This window comes from Heterocephalus glaber, unplaced genomic scaffold (assembly GCF_053883595.1).
Source record: "Heterocephalus glaber isolate CG9 unplaced genomic scaffold, H.glaber_assembly_v1.0 deba00001600, whole genome shotgun sequence".
NCBI classification, from domain to species: Eukaryota; Metazoa; Chordata; class Mammalia; order Rodentia; family Bathyergidae; genus Heterocephalus; species Heterocephalus glaber.
Genome location: NW_028258372.1, coordinates 16,541,631 through 16,554,334, shown reverse-complemented (window position 1 = coordinate 16,554,334; position 12,704 = coordinate 16,541,631). Strand labels below are relative to the sequence as shown.

The window sequence follows — 12,704 nt, the reverse complement described above, 5'->3', positions numbered from 1 at the left end:
TAGTAGCACTTATAAAAAAAAGGGAACATTAGAATAAACTGCTGAATGGTGCTGGAGAGTTCTGAAGCAATTTTGTTTTAGGGTTTGTAGATCTTAAGGGTTAGGGAAGTCAGTATGTACAGGAAAATGAACCTCATTTAACAGCTCTTTCTATTGGCTTTTCATCGATACTAAAATGATCATATTCACAATAGGGTTAGCCCTTGAACAATCTATTTATTTAGAGATGAAGACATTTTCTTTTTGTATTTAAAAAATAAAAACAACACAGTATAGATATATTATCTAATTATAAAAAGAAATAGGGCTGGGGATTTAGCTCAGTAGCACCGTGCCTGCCTCGCAAGTGCAAGGTCCTGAGTTCGATCCCCAGTACCTGAAAAAAAAAAAAAAGAAATAATGCTTATCTAGATGATTCAGAAAATGAAAAAAAAAACTTAGAATGTAAAAATAAACTCCTCTGTTAATCTCACTTTCCTTTCCCAATATGGTCCCAATTTTCTGGTTGCCTTCATAGTAGTTTCCTTACCTTTCATACTCAAATCCACTCTGACCAGGGCATTGCCTCCATCATTCTATGAAGCAGTTCTTTTCAAGGTTACCAATGACTCTATCTTGCCAAATTTCCTGGACAATTCAGCATTTTCATCTACTATAGTTTGGGCTTGGAATGTCCCTCAAAGGTTTGTTTCAGACTTGGACCGCAGTAGGCATTATGGGGAGGCAATGAAACCTGTAGGATGTTGGGCCTAGAGGGTCAAGGGGTGGAGGTGAAGGTGCCGCCCCAGGCAGGGACCCATGGGACCCCAGCTCTTCCTCTTTGTCTCTTTCCCTTTCTGGCCATGAGGTGAATGGTTCTGCTCTGCCATGTCCTTCTGTCCTGATTGCTACCCTGCCACAGGCCAACTAATCATAGACTGAAACCTTTAAAACTAAGCTAAAATGAACTTTACCTTTAAAACTAAGTTAAAATGAACTTTTTCTAAGTTGATTTATCTCAGGTGTTTGTCATGTTGCTAGGAAGCTAACATATCTTAGTTTTCTTTTTTGTATTTGATAATGATATATTCATGACTTCCTTCATCTTTGAGACACTTAAGCTTTTATGATACTACACACTAATTTTTCTTCTCTTTTTCATGGTTCCCTTTGATAGTTTTTCTTTCTTTTATTTGTTTGTGGTGGTGGGGATCAAACCCAGGGCCTCGTGCATATTAGGCAAATGCTCTACCACTAAGCTACATACTTAGCCTAGTCTACCTTTCTTTTAAAAAAGTTGGGGACAGTGGCACACATCTGTAATCCCAGCACTTAGTATGCTGAGGCAGAAGGATCTCAAGTATGAGGCCAACCTGGGATACATAGTGAATTCAAGGCCAGCCTGGATTATATAATGAAACCCCATCTCAAAAAAATCAAAAAACATATTCTCTTAAATGTGGGTTCTTCTCTCATTTATTGATGCTCTTTCCCTAGGTGATCTCAACCAGTCTCCTGGCCTGTAATATTATAAATATGCTAGGTCTCACATGTGTATGTATAGACTTGACACTACCACAACCCGCCAGCCCCAAATGAGCTCCAGGTTCACACACTCAACAATCTCACATCTCTATAGGGATTAAACATGTTGAGAGCAGAATTCTTAATCCCTCAAACTCTGCTACCATTCAAACACCTCACTACCCACAAATGATTGCTCTTCCAGTCCTCTCTACCCTGGCAATAGCATCACCATCTAATTAGCTCCTTAATCCACATAATTTAGAATCATATTTGACTTCAACGTTTTCTTCATTTCTACAACCACTGCATGCAGGTAACCAATTCAATTAGTCTGTTATTTTCCTACCAGTATTCAAAAATGCCTCCTCTTCTGGAGTCAAAAACATCAGCACTTTAAAAAGTGTCATCAATTATTACTTTCATTCTGTATTCAATTGTTGCTTTGTTTTTTTAAATCAAATTTTCACTATTTGTGGTAGGGCAAATGAATGTTTTTCTAGGTTGTTTTTTTTTGGTTTTTTTTTTTTTTAAGATAGGGTCTCACTTTGTAGTGCTGGCTGGCCTTGAACTCACTATGTAGCCGAGGCTGGCCATGGGAAACAATCCTCTTGCCTTAGCCTCCCGAGTGCTGGGATTACAGGCATTCGCCATCACACCTGGCTCCAGCTTATTTTTAAATTCTTATCTTACAGAAGTTGGAACCTTCTCAGAAAACTATTTCTTACCTATTGATATTCCACTAGAAAGAGTGGAACTTTCAGCTTGGCCTCGAGATGGTGCATGAGGCTCCATGACGCTATCATCTAACAGATGTCTTGGCCCTGCATTTGGGAACGTTGCACTCTTAAACTCGGCTGTGTTCATTTTATGAATGAAACTGGAAACAAAGAGAAATATTTTTCACAACTTTTACTGTTACTAATTCAGGATATACAAGATACTCTAAGATTCAGGATATAAAAGATTTGCTATCCTGAACTCACTTCTCAACTTTCATAGTAATGAACACACAGATTTTATCAGGAAAGCCTTAAACTAATACTTTAGGGAAAATACTTAAGGAAACTTGGCCATATTTACCTGTATAACGAGAATGTACTTTAATTTCATCTCCAGCCTCTAACTTGTTTTCAAATTCACTTTTAGAGAATAATTATGAAGTTAAACAAGACATCACTTTCCTTCTTTTTTTTTTTTTGGTACCGGGGATTGAACTCAGGTTCTTGTGCTTGAGCGGCAGGAGGCAGAAACACTGAGCTAAATCCCAGGCCCTCTTTCCTTATTGTTTACACTCAGAAATACAGAAATTTTTAGACCTTAATTTATTACTTATTTTAAGGGCTGCCTTGATGTAAAGGTTATGATTTAAAAGGAAAATGGTATACTGCTATTCTAATTCTATTTATAGTGGCTCTGTCATTTATCTTCCTCAAATATAAAGGCAGTAGTTGAAAACAGCTGACTTTCAAATTCTGGTCAAGGAAAAAGTAAATTCTTTTAAGCAAACAAGATGTTTTAATGAATCAGAAAGATTATTAAAAATATTATGCAAGGACACTGTTATCTATTTAATAAAGTAAATAGAAAATAAATGCAACTATAAACAACCTAAAAACTGAGAGGTCAAATAAAAAATGCTGACTTATAACCCAAGCTGTGGCACTTTCTGTGTCCATGTGGAATCAGGTTCCGAGGGGACGGAGGGGTCTGTGGCAGCAAGGCTCCTTCAGCTGCTATACTTTTTCTTCCACTCTGTGGTGATGCGCCTACTTCAGGACCTAAGGATTCAATGAAAATAGAGGGAGAAGGAAACTTTCAAATGGTTTCAAAGAATTTTATTTTTAACCCCTTGATAAAAAATATAAAATGTGGTTTAAATTTTAACTGACTTGAAGACAAGTAATACTTATTTTCCAAGTCCTAGAGCACAGAATCCCGAACCATATAAAAATCCATTAATTTCTATCTTTTTTACTTGCACTAAGTAGAGGCAGTGTAAATATATTCTCCATTTACATAGGCAGAAGCAGAATTAGAAGAAACTGGCTCAGAATCTCACCCCTGGTCTATGCTGGGCATGGTGGTATAGGCCTATAATCCTAGCACTCAGGAGACTGAGGCAGGAGGATTGCCAGGAGTTCAAGGCCAGCCTGGGCTACATAGTGAGTTCAAGGCCAGCCTGAACTACATAGTGAGACCCTGTCGCAATAAAAAAAACCCCAAACAAAAACAACAACAAAACAAAAACCTAGTCTAAATACCCAAGTCTTCTGAGTCCTAGGTTCAGTGCTTTTATTTTTATTCACTGCTTTTTTACTCCTGGTTTCTGCTTCCTTTAACAGGCAGTGCAGGGTGGGTCAAGCACTCAAGTTAGAAGTCATAGGTACATACACAACACATACAGTTCTGTAAAATATTATTTTAAGAATTAAAAACAAATTTAAGAGATTTAGACCGAAATATTTTCCTCTACTGGGAATGCCCTTCCTCTACATATTGTCATGGCTTGTTCCCTCACTTCTTCACATCTTATTAGATAGCCTTCAAATATTTTGAGAATATACAACAGAAGGTTTAGCGTGAAGTTCTATTTTGGTAATAATCAGCTATTTATTAAATGAATAATTTCTTTAACTGTGTGTATCACTGATTATTTGTGACATAAATATAATACTCTATTATAATGCAACAGATAAAGTGGGGAGCATTTTTTTATATGTTTAGTTCTTGGCTCAGTATTTAAGTAAACTTTAAAAAAATTAAATCACTAAAATTGACTTGAATAATTATTCAAATTAGCAGAATTTTGCATTTAGACTACAGAAATTTCCAGTATAACCAACTCTCACTGCCTAGATATTGCATTCTTAATCTTAAAATTGAATAGAATATTAATAATTTCTCATCTATTATTTTCTGTTGGACCTGTTTTCCTTGATTAGGTAACATGTATGTGCACATTACTGACAAAATTACAAGCAATTTTTTAATTAAAAAACAAAAAAACCAAGGTTAGGGATGTAGCTCAGTGGTAGAGTACTTTCCTAGCATGTGTGATGGCCTAGGTTCAACCTCAGAAAGGCAAAAACAAAAACAAAAAAATCACAAAAAGACTGATGGATTTTATTTTACAAAATAACTGAGTTTCAATGTGGTATTCTACATGCATATAACATATTCTGATTATGTCCACCACCCATTACTCTTCTCTTTTACTCCCTACCCCTTATGCCCTTCCTCTTACCCAACAGTAGTAGGGACTGATATATTTTAATACCAAAAATAAACTTTTGCATGCAATATAAGATATGGTAAGAACTTATTTGTTTTGACATATGTTCGTTCCTATTTGATTACCTGATTTATTATTTAGAAATGAAAGAAGACTATGCACTAACCTACTAAGTCTTCCCTGGAAGCAGCAGACCGTGGTGTGCTTGTCCCTGGTTCTATCTTTAATGACAGCCTGAATTTTAAAAAGACACAACACATTGAAATGATGATTTGACAAAATAATATTAAAGCTATGAATTTTCTCAAAAAATAAAAACATTTTTATAAAATGTGAGTGATATTTTTCTTTCAGAACAATCTTTACGATGTTAAGTTACCTCTCTTAGCCAAAGCTGATCATACGGTAATTCTAGGAAATATTAACAAGGGGGAAAAAACTCCCCAAAATATTATACTCAAAAACACAAAAAAAGTCTTCCAAACTACCTTAAAGGTTCCAAACACTTTAACACATTTAAAGATATTTGCCGAAGAACTAAAAGACAACTGATGTGTATTTTTACATGTCAGTGAAGACACTTAAATTCAGGAATATTAATTCACATACATATTATATATGAATATTATTCCTAGAATCTTTACTAGATAAACTATGTGACTTTAATACTGAAAATTTCAAAACACCTTATTCAAAACTAACTATTCAATAAATCAACTAACAGCTTATAAAAAGAAAGATCTTACACGTGGCAGTAAGCCTATGGTACGTGTGCCACAGTGAGTTGTTTGTTATCAATGAAAGCTCTAAAACGTTTGCCATCACTGATTTATACAAATAAAAAGGTTGTGAGATTTCTAGTAAATCCCTATCCTAGTCAAAGTTTCCTGTCACTTTAGTTCATTTAGGATTATATAACCGGTTTTGAGTTGCACAGCAAAAGACGTTATAATTCACATCAGTGGAAGGAATTCTGGAAAATAGAATACTAAAGCAGTTGTAGAAAATGCTTTGGTATGGTACATGAAGCATATTATTACTATGAATTTGAAAATTAATGAAGACTATTTAGCATTCTACTGACTTGAATTTTTAATGAAATTACAAAATACAAGTGGCATTCACAATGATAAATCTAATGTAGGTTTGTAAGTAATTATTTCCTTGATAACGTTAGAGGGAATTAAATATGATATGTACTAACTATGTAACAACATAAAAGAAATGAGTTGAACAGATGAATGATTAACCAGAACTCTGTTCCTTTTCTTCTTGTAGAGTAGTTGCTTTCACTATTTAGGCTACAGACCATACTCTATTCACTCACTGATACTTGCTGAACATCTGCTTTGTGTTGGGTGCTGTGCTCAGGGCTATCATGTAAGAGATTAAGGTAGATATGGTGCCCCTGCCGCCCTTCTGCAGCTTATGGTATAGTGTGTAGAAGATGAAGTAAATAAAATAACCCTAATTTTCTAACAGCACCCAAACAGAAAAGAACAGAAAAGTGCTTACTGCATGAATCACACTGCTATCTGCAGCAGCTGATAACTGACGGCAGTATAAAAAGAAGCTTCTTAAAGACCACAGCTATGACTACTACTCCAAGCACCAGTTGCTTATGTCATCAAAGGACCATATAATAGTGATGCTGATTCACTAAGCAAAAGTCATGTTCAGCATTAAAATTAAAAAACAGGAAGATTTTTATCTTGATTAAAAGACATGTATGTAACCTGTAATATCTATATTGGCTGATAAGGGAGAAGTTGCCAAAAACAGGCCTTTGGATGGTCATTTTGATTTAAATATTTTTCCTGATAAAACAATTTTTAGCTAATAATTTTAATGGGTCTAATTTTAAAAATCTTTTACCTTTCATCAACATTTAATTAGTAGACTAACACAAACCGTATTTTCAGCAAAACAATGTAACTTCTCCAGTCTCTCATATGATGCCCTGTAACACCAAATGACTTAAAGTTCCCCAAGCAAACTGCCCCATTCCTCTGTTCATTCCACCTCTAGGACACCTGTCTTTACCCACTGTAAGGTACTAACTTCTAGTCACCTGTTAAGATGCAGCCTCAGTGACGGTGTCTCCTGTAGCTGTTCCTGTTTTTCTTCCCTCTGCTGTTCTTACTTAAAGCTGGGTTAAGCTTCCCCTTACCTATGTTTCCACACCATTCTAGGCATACCGCTACTATAGTACTGTTTGCATGTTCTGAAATAAATTGTTTTATAAATGTTTGTCTTGAATGAGACTGAAATTCTGGAGGGCAAGAACAATATCTTATTTATCTTTCTAATTCCAGGAACCAACACAGTAACTTGCCTATAGCAAAAACTTAGTGTTTTAAAAATAAATAATGAAAAGGCTGCTCTGGTTCTGGCCACTCATGAAGACAAAAATCAACATAAAGGCATCAGCCTTCCTATAAAGACTTATAGGACATACCTCATGCCACTTTATGGACAGTTAGAAGTATTTAATGGTCTATTCTTTCAGCAAAAGAAAAATTAGTTTCAATAAATAATCTATTACACATTTACTATAATCAGTAAAAATCTATGCAAAATTCTTAGACTTCATTTCTACTTTAACTTCTTTTAAGTCTAGTAAGTTTCATGAGTCAGATAAAGAAATTTTTAATGGAGACTCATGTTTTGAGTTTTAAGATATCCATTCAAAGCCTAAGTATTTGTTAGGTCAAGTGTTATGCGAGTAACTGGAGATGGGAAAAACATTCATAAATAAAGACACAGAACATCAAATTCAAGAAACTTACAAGCTCAGGCAAGAAATTTGTGAAACAACTTCAGCCTTAAAATGCTGATTCACTTTCCTTACTGATATGTTCAAGTGAATTAATATATAAAAGCCCTTGGTGAAATAAAAATCATTATTGAAATATAAAGTGTTAATATTACAGTATGGGGGAGAAGATGGTAATAGAGTATTTTCAAATATTAATAAACTTTTACACATTTAATATATATGCAGTGTAATTTAGTTAATATTTGAAGAAAAGTTAACTTCTATTTGTTTTCCAGATTTTCTAGGCTTTCAGTGGAATTAATTCTGTTCTACAGAAGTATGAAAAGATTGTTAAAATCTATGGAACAAGAATATTGATAATCATTAATTAAAAGGGGATAAGAAAAATGTTTTTCATTAATGCTAAAAATAAGTCTTTTACTACAATTGGCATAATAAAGCTAAGTAAAAAGCTGGGTGTGCAGACATGAAGACTTGTCTGTGGTCCTAGATACTCAGGAAGGCTGAAGCAGGAGGATCATTTGAGCCCAGGAGTTTGGGAAAAGCTTGGGTAAAATAGTGAGACACCATCTCTATTTCATTTTTTAAAGCTAAGCAAAAAATGTATTAATAACAAATGAAGCTAAAAGAAAAATGAGAAGCATGGAGAGAAATTAGCTCTAAATCCTCCCACACTTTGAAAACCCAGCAGTTAAAACATAAAGTAGAGGGCTGGGGATTTAGCTCAGTGGTTCCGCCGCCTGCCTCGCAAGTGCAAGGTCCTGAGTTTGATCTCCAGTACCAAAAAAAAAAAAAAAAAAAAAAAAAAAAGATATAAAAGTAGTATTACTAAAACATGAAAAAGGATGACGTTAAAAATCTTCCTGTCCTAAGCAATATTATGGTTGCTAGGGAGTAGTATCAGTATCAGTTACTTGCAAAGTCATTTTAAATCTTTAATAAAGGACTTGCTGTAATATAGGGAAAAAAGTAAATGTGGGTGCTATGCTGAAAAATTATGTCAATAACACATAGGCAAGAAAGTTCAATGTTCTTTCAATATCCAAAGAAGAATGATGTGTCCAAAAATTATCACTAAAAAATAATTTTTCTATTTTATAGACCGTTTCAGTAATGTTTCTATTAAAAAATACTTCCATAAAGATTCAATAATTGAATATGGAGAAAGAAATTTAAGTTTGAAGTATCAAACTTCAGCTCTCTACAACTTGACAAAGATAAAATACTTTTAAATACAGGAACAAATGACATTTATAGATTGATTCAATAATACCAAGTGATTAAAAAGAAGTATGTTATGTACCTCTACCACTGTTAATGCACCACTAGAATAGGTACCCATATATAATGTAGGTTTTAGGAATAACAAGACATTCAGATGTTTAAATAAAAGAGTGGAGGACAGGACAAAGTACAAACCAATTCTGAAGATCCAACCTACTTGTAATTATCATCTTCCACAAATTTTTGTAGTTCTTCTATGTACTGAACAGAGTTCAGATATTTTTGGACGTGAGGCAACATGGGAATATCTAGGCAAAAGGTGATAAATAATTATCCAATAAAGTATACGTTAAAGAGAACTGAAAAGTTAAACTGAGAAAAATAATTAAAGAAAAATTAAGGCCACATGGCACCAAAATTGAAATTAACTGTAGGAGAACATTACTGAGATAAATTTTATTTAAAGTAAAGCTGAAGGTAATTTAAAAAGTTTTAGCTGCATGCTGCTTGTATATATAATAAAAACAATCACCAGCTCCAATTATAAAATCCCAAATATTTGAGAGACTTCATAGAAAAAAAATCAGAGAGACTTCATTTTGATTTATAGTTAAGCCTCAACGTAAGAAATGAGGACAGTTATTTTTCTTTTAAAGGAACCTGGCTCCCATTTATAAAGTGTCCCCCTACCCAATTACAAATTTCAAACAAGATTAAGTTAGCATTACTGAGATGGTGTCTAAAAAATTGAGAAAAGGGCAGATAAGAGATTTAGCTTTCAATATAGTCCTACCCACCTCCCTCATTCAGGAAGGTCTTTAAAAAGTAGAGCTGCATATATGCAAAATGTTTTAAGACATACTTATGTGAAATCATTTATTTAAATGCACTTTTTCCAAACCCTAAAAGTGATGTCAGTTTATGGACATTTGGAACTACTTAATGGCTTCAATGGCTGAGTCTATCTTTACACCCTATCAAGATGAAAGCAATCTAAACAGTTAAAAAATCTTACTTTTCTAATTATTTGGGCTTACTTATTATTTTTCAAAGTATGTCATTCCATAAACTACATCTTGGACAAAAACTGGTTCGCTCAATGTCTGATTCAAGAAAGTCAACTGTTACTAGAGAACAATGCTCTCAGCTACTTTCTTAATTGAAAAATATAAGAACTAACTACAAAATAGTGATTAAATGAGATGAACAGAAAATAACTTCAAAAACTTTATAAAAGGCTAAATATTGTGAAGTGGTAATATTAAATACTTATTATCCTTGTGCTTTGTAAGCAAAGCTACTGTAAAACAGCAGAAAAAATATAAAAATGAAAAATTTAAATTTATTAAAAAATAAATCTTAGGATGTTAAGCTGGGCATCATGAAGTAAAACTGTAACCCCCATTACTCAGGAAGCTGAGGGAAGAGGATTCATTAAGTGCAACAGTTTAAGGCCAGCCTGGGCAACACAAGGAGATCCTGTATCATCAAAACAAAACACAATGCTAAATAGTAAATGCTGAAGTAAAAGACCACAATTTTCCTTTATGTTATAGTGGAATAAGAAAGTGATATTCCCTGTGTGAGAAGTGGTCATCAATACGTGTCAGTGAATCAACGAAACCATAGCATGATAATGGCTTAATGTTATCTCTCAGAAACTTACCATATTCACAGGACTGCTGTAAATCAGAAATTATCCGCAGGATGTTATTCATTAAATTTGTTCTTTGCTCATTTTCTAGAATGCTGCCAGTTGATGGATATGCTGAATCAATGTATGTTAAATCTGACAAATAGATACCTGAAAGAAAGTTAGATAAAAGAATGTTTTCTTACTTGTAGTTTGGAAGAACATGACAAAGTGAAGGAGGAGAAAAAGTTCATTTATATATACATTCCAATGTCTGCCATATTTAGAATATATCATCATTAATGTATTAGTAACATATGGTAACTTGGGGCCTAGAGTTCCATAAAGCTGGGGTCAGACATAGACATAATACATTCCTTGTAAATATCTTCTTATGATACTGTTTTTAAATATGTTTAAGGCTGCAATTATAAACTCTGGCATGTAAGGCATTTAAAAAGGAAAGAGGCTGAACTGGCTTTGCTTCTGACTAATTGTATGAAGAGGACATTTTAAATTTTGAATCTCAGTTTTTACATCTAACACCCATTACCATTACCTATTTTTCTTTCTTTTTTTTTTTTTTTTGGTACCAGGGATTGAACTCGGGTCCTTGCACTTGCACAGCAGGCAGTGAAATCACTGAGCTAAATCCCCAGCCCTTCATTACCTATTTTTCAAGCTTTATTATGGTTAAGAATTATAGCTAGACAAGCCAGTGCCTAACATAGGCAAGTTACTTAATATTTGTCTTATACCCGTATCTTGAATTGACTGCTACTATTGTAACTACTACTGGAGTGAGTCCTAACTGCAGTACTTTGAAAATTGTCTCAATCTGGTAGAAATTTCTTAGGTTTAAAGATCAACAACTCGATTTTTTTTTCTTTTTGGCCTGGCCTTGAACTCACTATGTAGCCCTGGATGGCCTGGAACTTGCTGAGATTCTCCTGCCTCAGCCTCCCAAGTGCTAGGATTACAGGTGTGCACCACACCACCTGACTAACAAGTGGAGTTTTGAATGTGACTATAGTTCAATTTTCCCATTCCCTTCATGTTTCCTTTTACCAATAAAAATAACACATTTCCCAAAATAATTTGGTTGAATTACTCTCAAACATGGAAGGTCACCACTTTAAAATACTTCCTTGAGAGTTTACCACTCACATGTAAAATGTGTAAGACAATTATAGTAGGAGAGAAAAAATGTGTACTTTTCTACTTTTTATTCTACTTTCACGAACTGTCAGGGTCAATGGAACCAAAATGACACACAATATTCTAAATAAGCCCATGTTATTATATATGCCGTTTTCTCCTACTGTGAATGTTTTCTAGATACATCTCTGCCCATTCAAATCTTCTATCTTATATATCCAGTTCAGTGCCAAATTTCCCCATAAGGTCAACATAGAACCTAACTACTGAATTTGATTTGATTCTTGTCCAATTTGGTTTATGACTAGAATTGTGGAAAGAATTAAGTTTATGAACCAAGGCACCATTGTATTCTCTAAGCCACCAACCTTAAGTATATTTTCCCCTATGTCTTCCAATGAATCTACAGCCTTGGACTTTTTCACTTCCTTCAATCTCAGAAGAGAATCTCTCTCTCCTTTTTCCAAATCTAAATTGCAATACTGAATGTAACTGCTACTGCCTCTTTCCAAACATTCACCTCCTTCCTAGTGAATCCCTTCTTACAGCCAATATATACACTTAATTTCTCTCTACTTAAGAAAACAAGCAACCCTTTCTTCAAATCTGATCCCTTCAAGAAAGGGAGCTTCAATAAACACCTTGCAGGGGAAACACAGAACAATATACTTATTTATTTTACCCTTTATTTCTACTGTAATATCTGGATGCACATAAAAAGTTTACACGGATCTGGAAGAACTTCAAAAAGACCTTGAAATGGGCAAAAAAGATAAAAATGTACTAGGTATCCTGTCTCCAGTGCATCCTTTAGCCCTTGTGAACTATTTTGCAAATTGTAAAGCTGGTAATAATAAAAATTCATTCATTGTGTTCAACCACTGAGCTGCTTTGCATCCCAGCCCGATTGCCTTTTTTCTTTTTGGAGAGTGTCTCCCTAAGTTGCCCAGGGTGACCTCCAATTTGTGATTTTCCTGTCTTAGCCTCCTGAGTAGCTAGGATTACTGAATAGGTATGTACCACTGTGCCTGTCCTGGGACTGATAGGAATACAAATTCTTGACTGTAACAATGCCAATGAATTATGTCCAGTAGGATGTATCTGATTACTTGTCCTATGGATGCTTACCAATTTAGCAACTATTTATGAATTCATTTCAGCATTTCTAATTA

General features: G+C 34.3%; 1 protein-coding gene across 5 annotated transcripts in view; it reads right to left on the bottom strand.

Annotated features, from left to right (window-relative positions):
* Ralgps2 (Ral GEF with PH domain and SH3 binding motif 2) overlaps positions 1-12,704 on the bottom strand; it is a 142,522-nt gene that overhangs the window by 23,414 nt on the left and 106,404 nt on the right. For all 5 annotated transcript variants that reach the window (XM_004853371.3, XM_004853373.3, XM_021265365.2 and 2 more), the window contains 5 exons: positions 10,408-10,545; positions 8,959-9,049; positions 4,905-4,972; positions 3,149-3,284; positions 2,232-2,383 (listed from right to left, as the gene is read on the bottom strand). In XM_004853371.3, the coding sequence (XP_004853428.1) occupies positions 2,232-2,383; positions 3,149-3,284; positions 4,905-4,972; positions 8,959-9,049; positions 10,408-10,545 (585 nt within the window). The remainder of the gene's footprint in view (positions 1-2,231; positions 2,384-3,148; positions 3,285-4,904; positions 4,973-8,958; positions 9,050-10,407; positions 10,546-12,704) is intronic.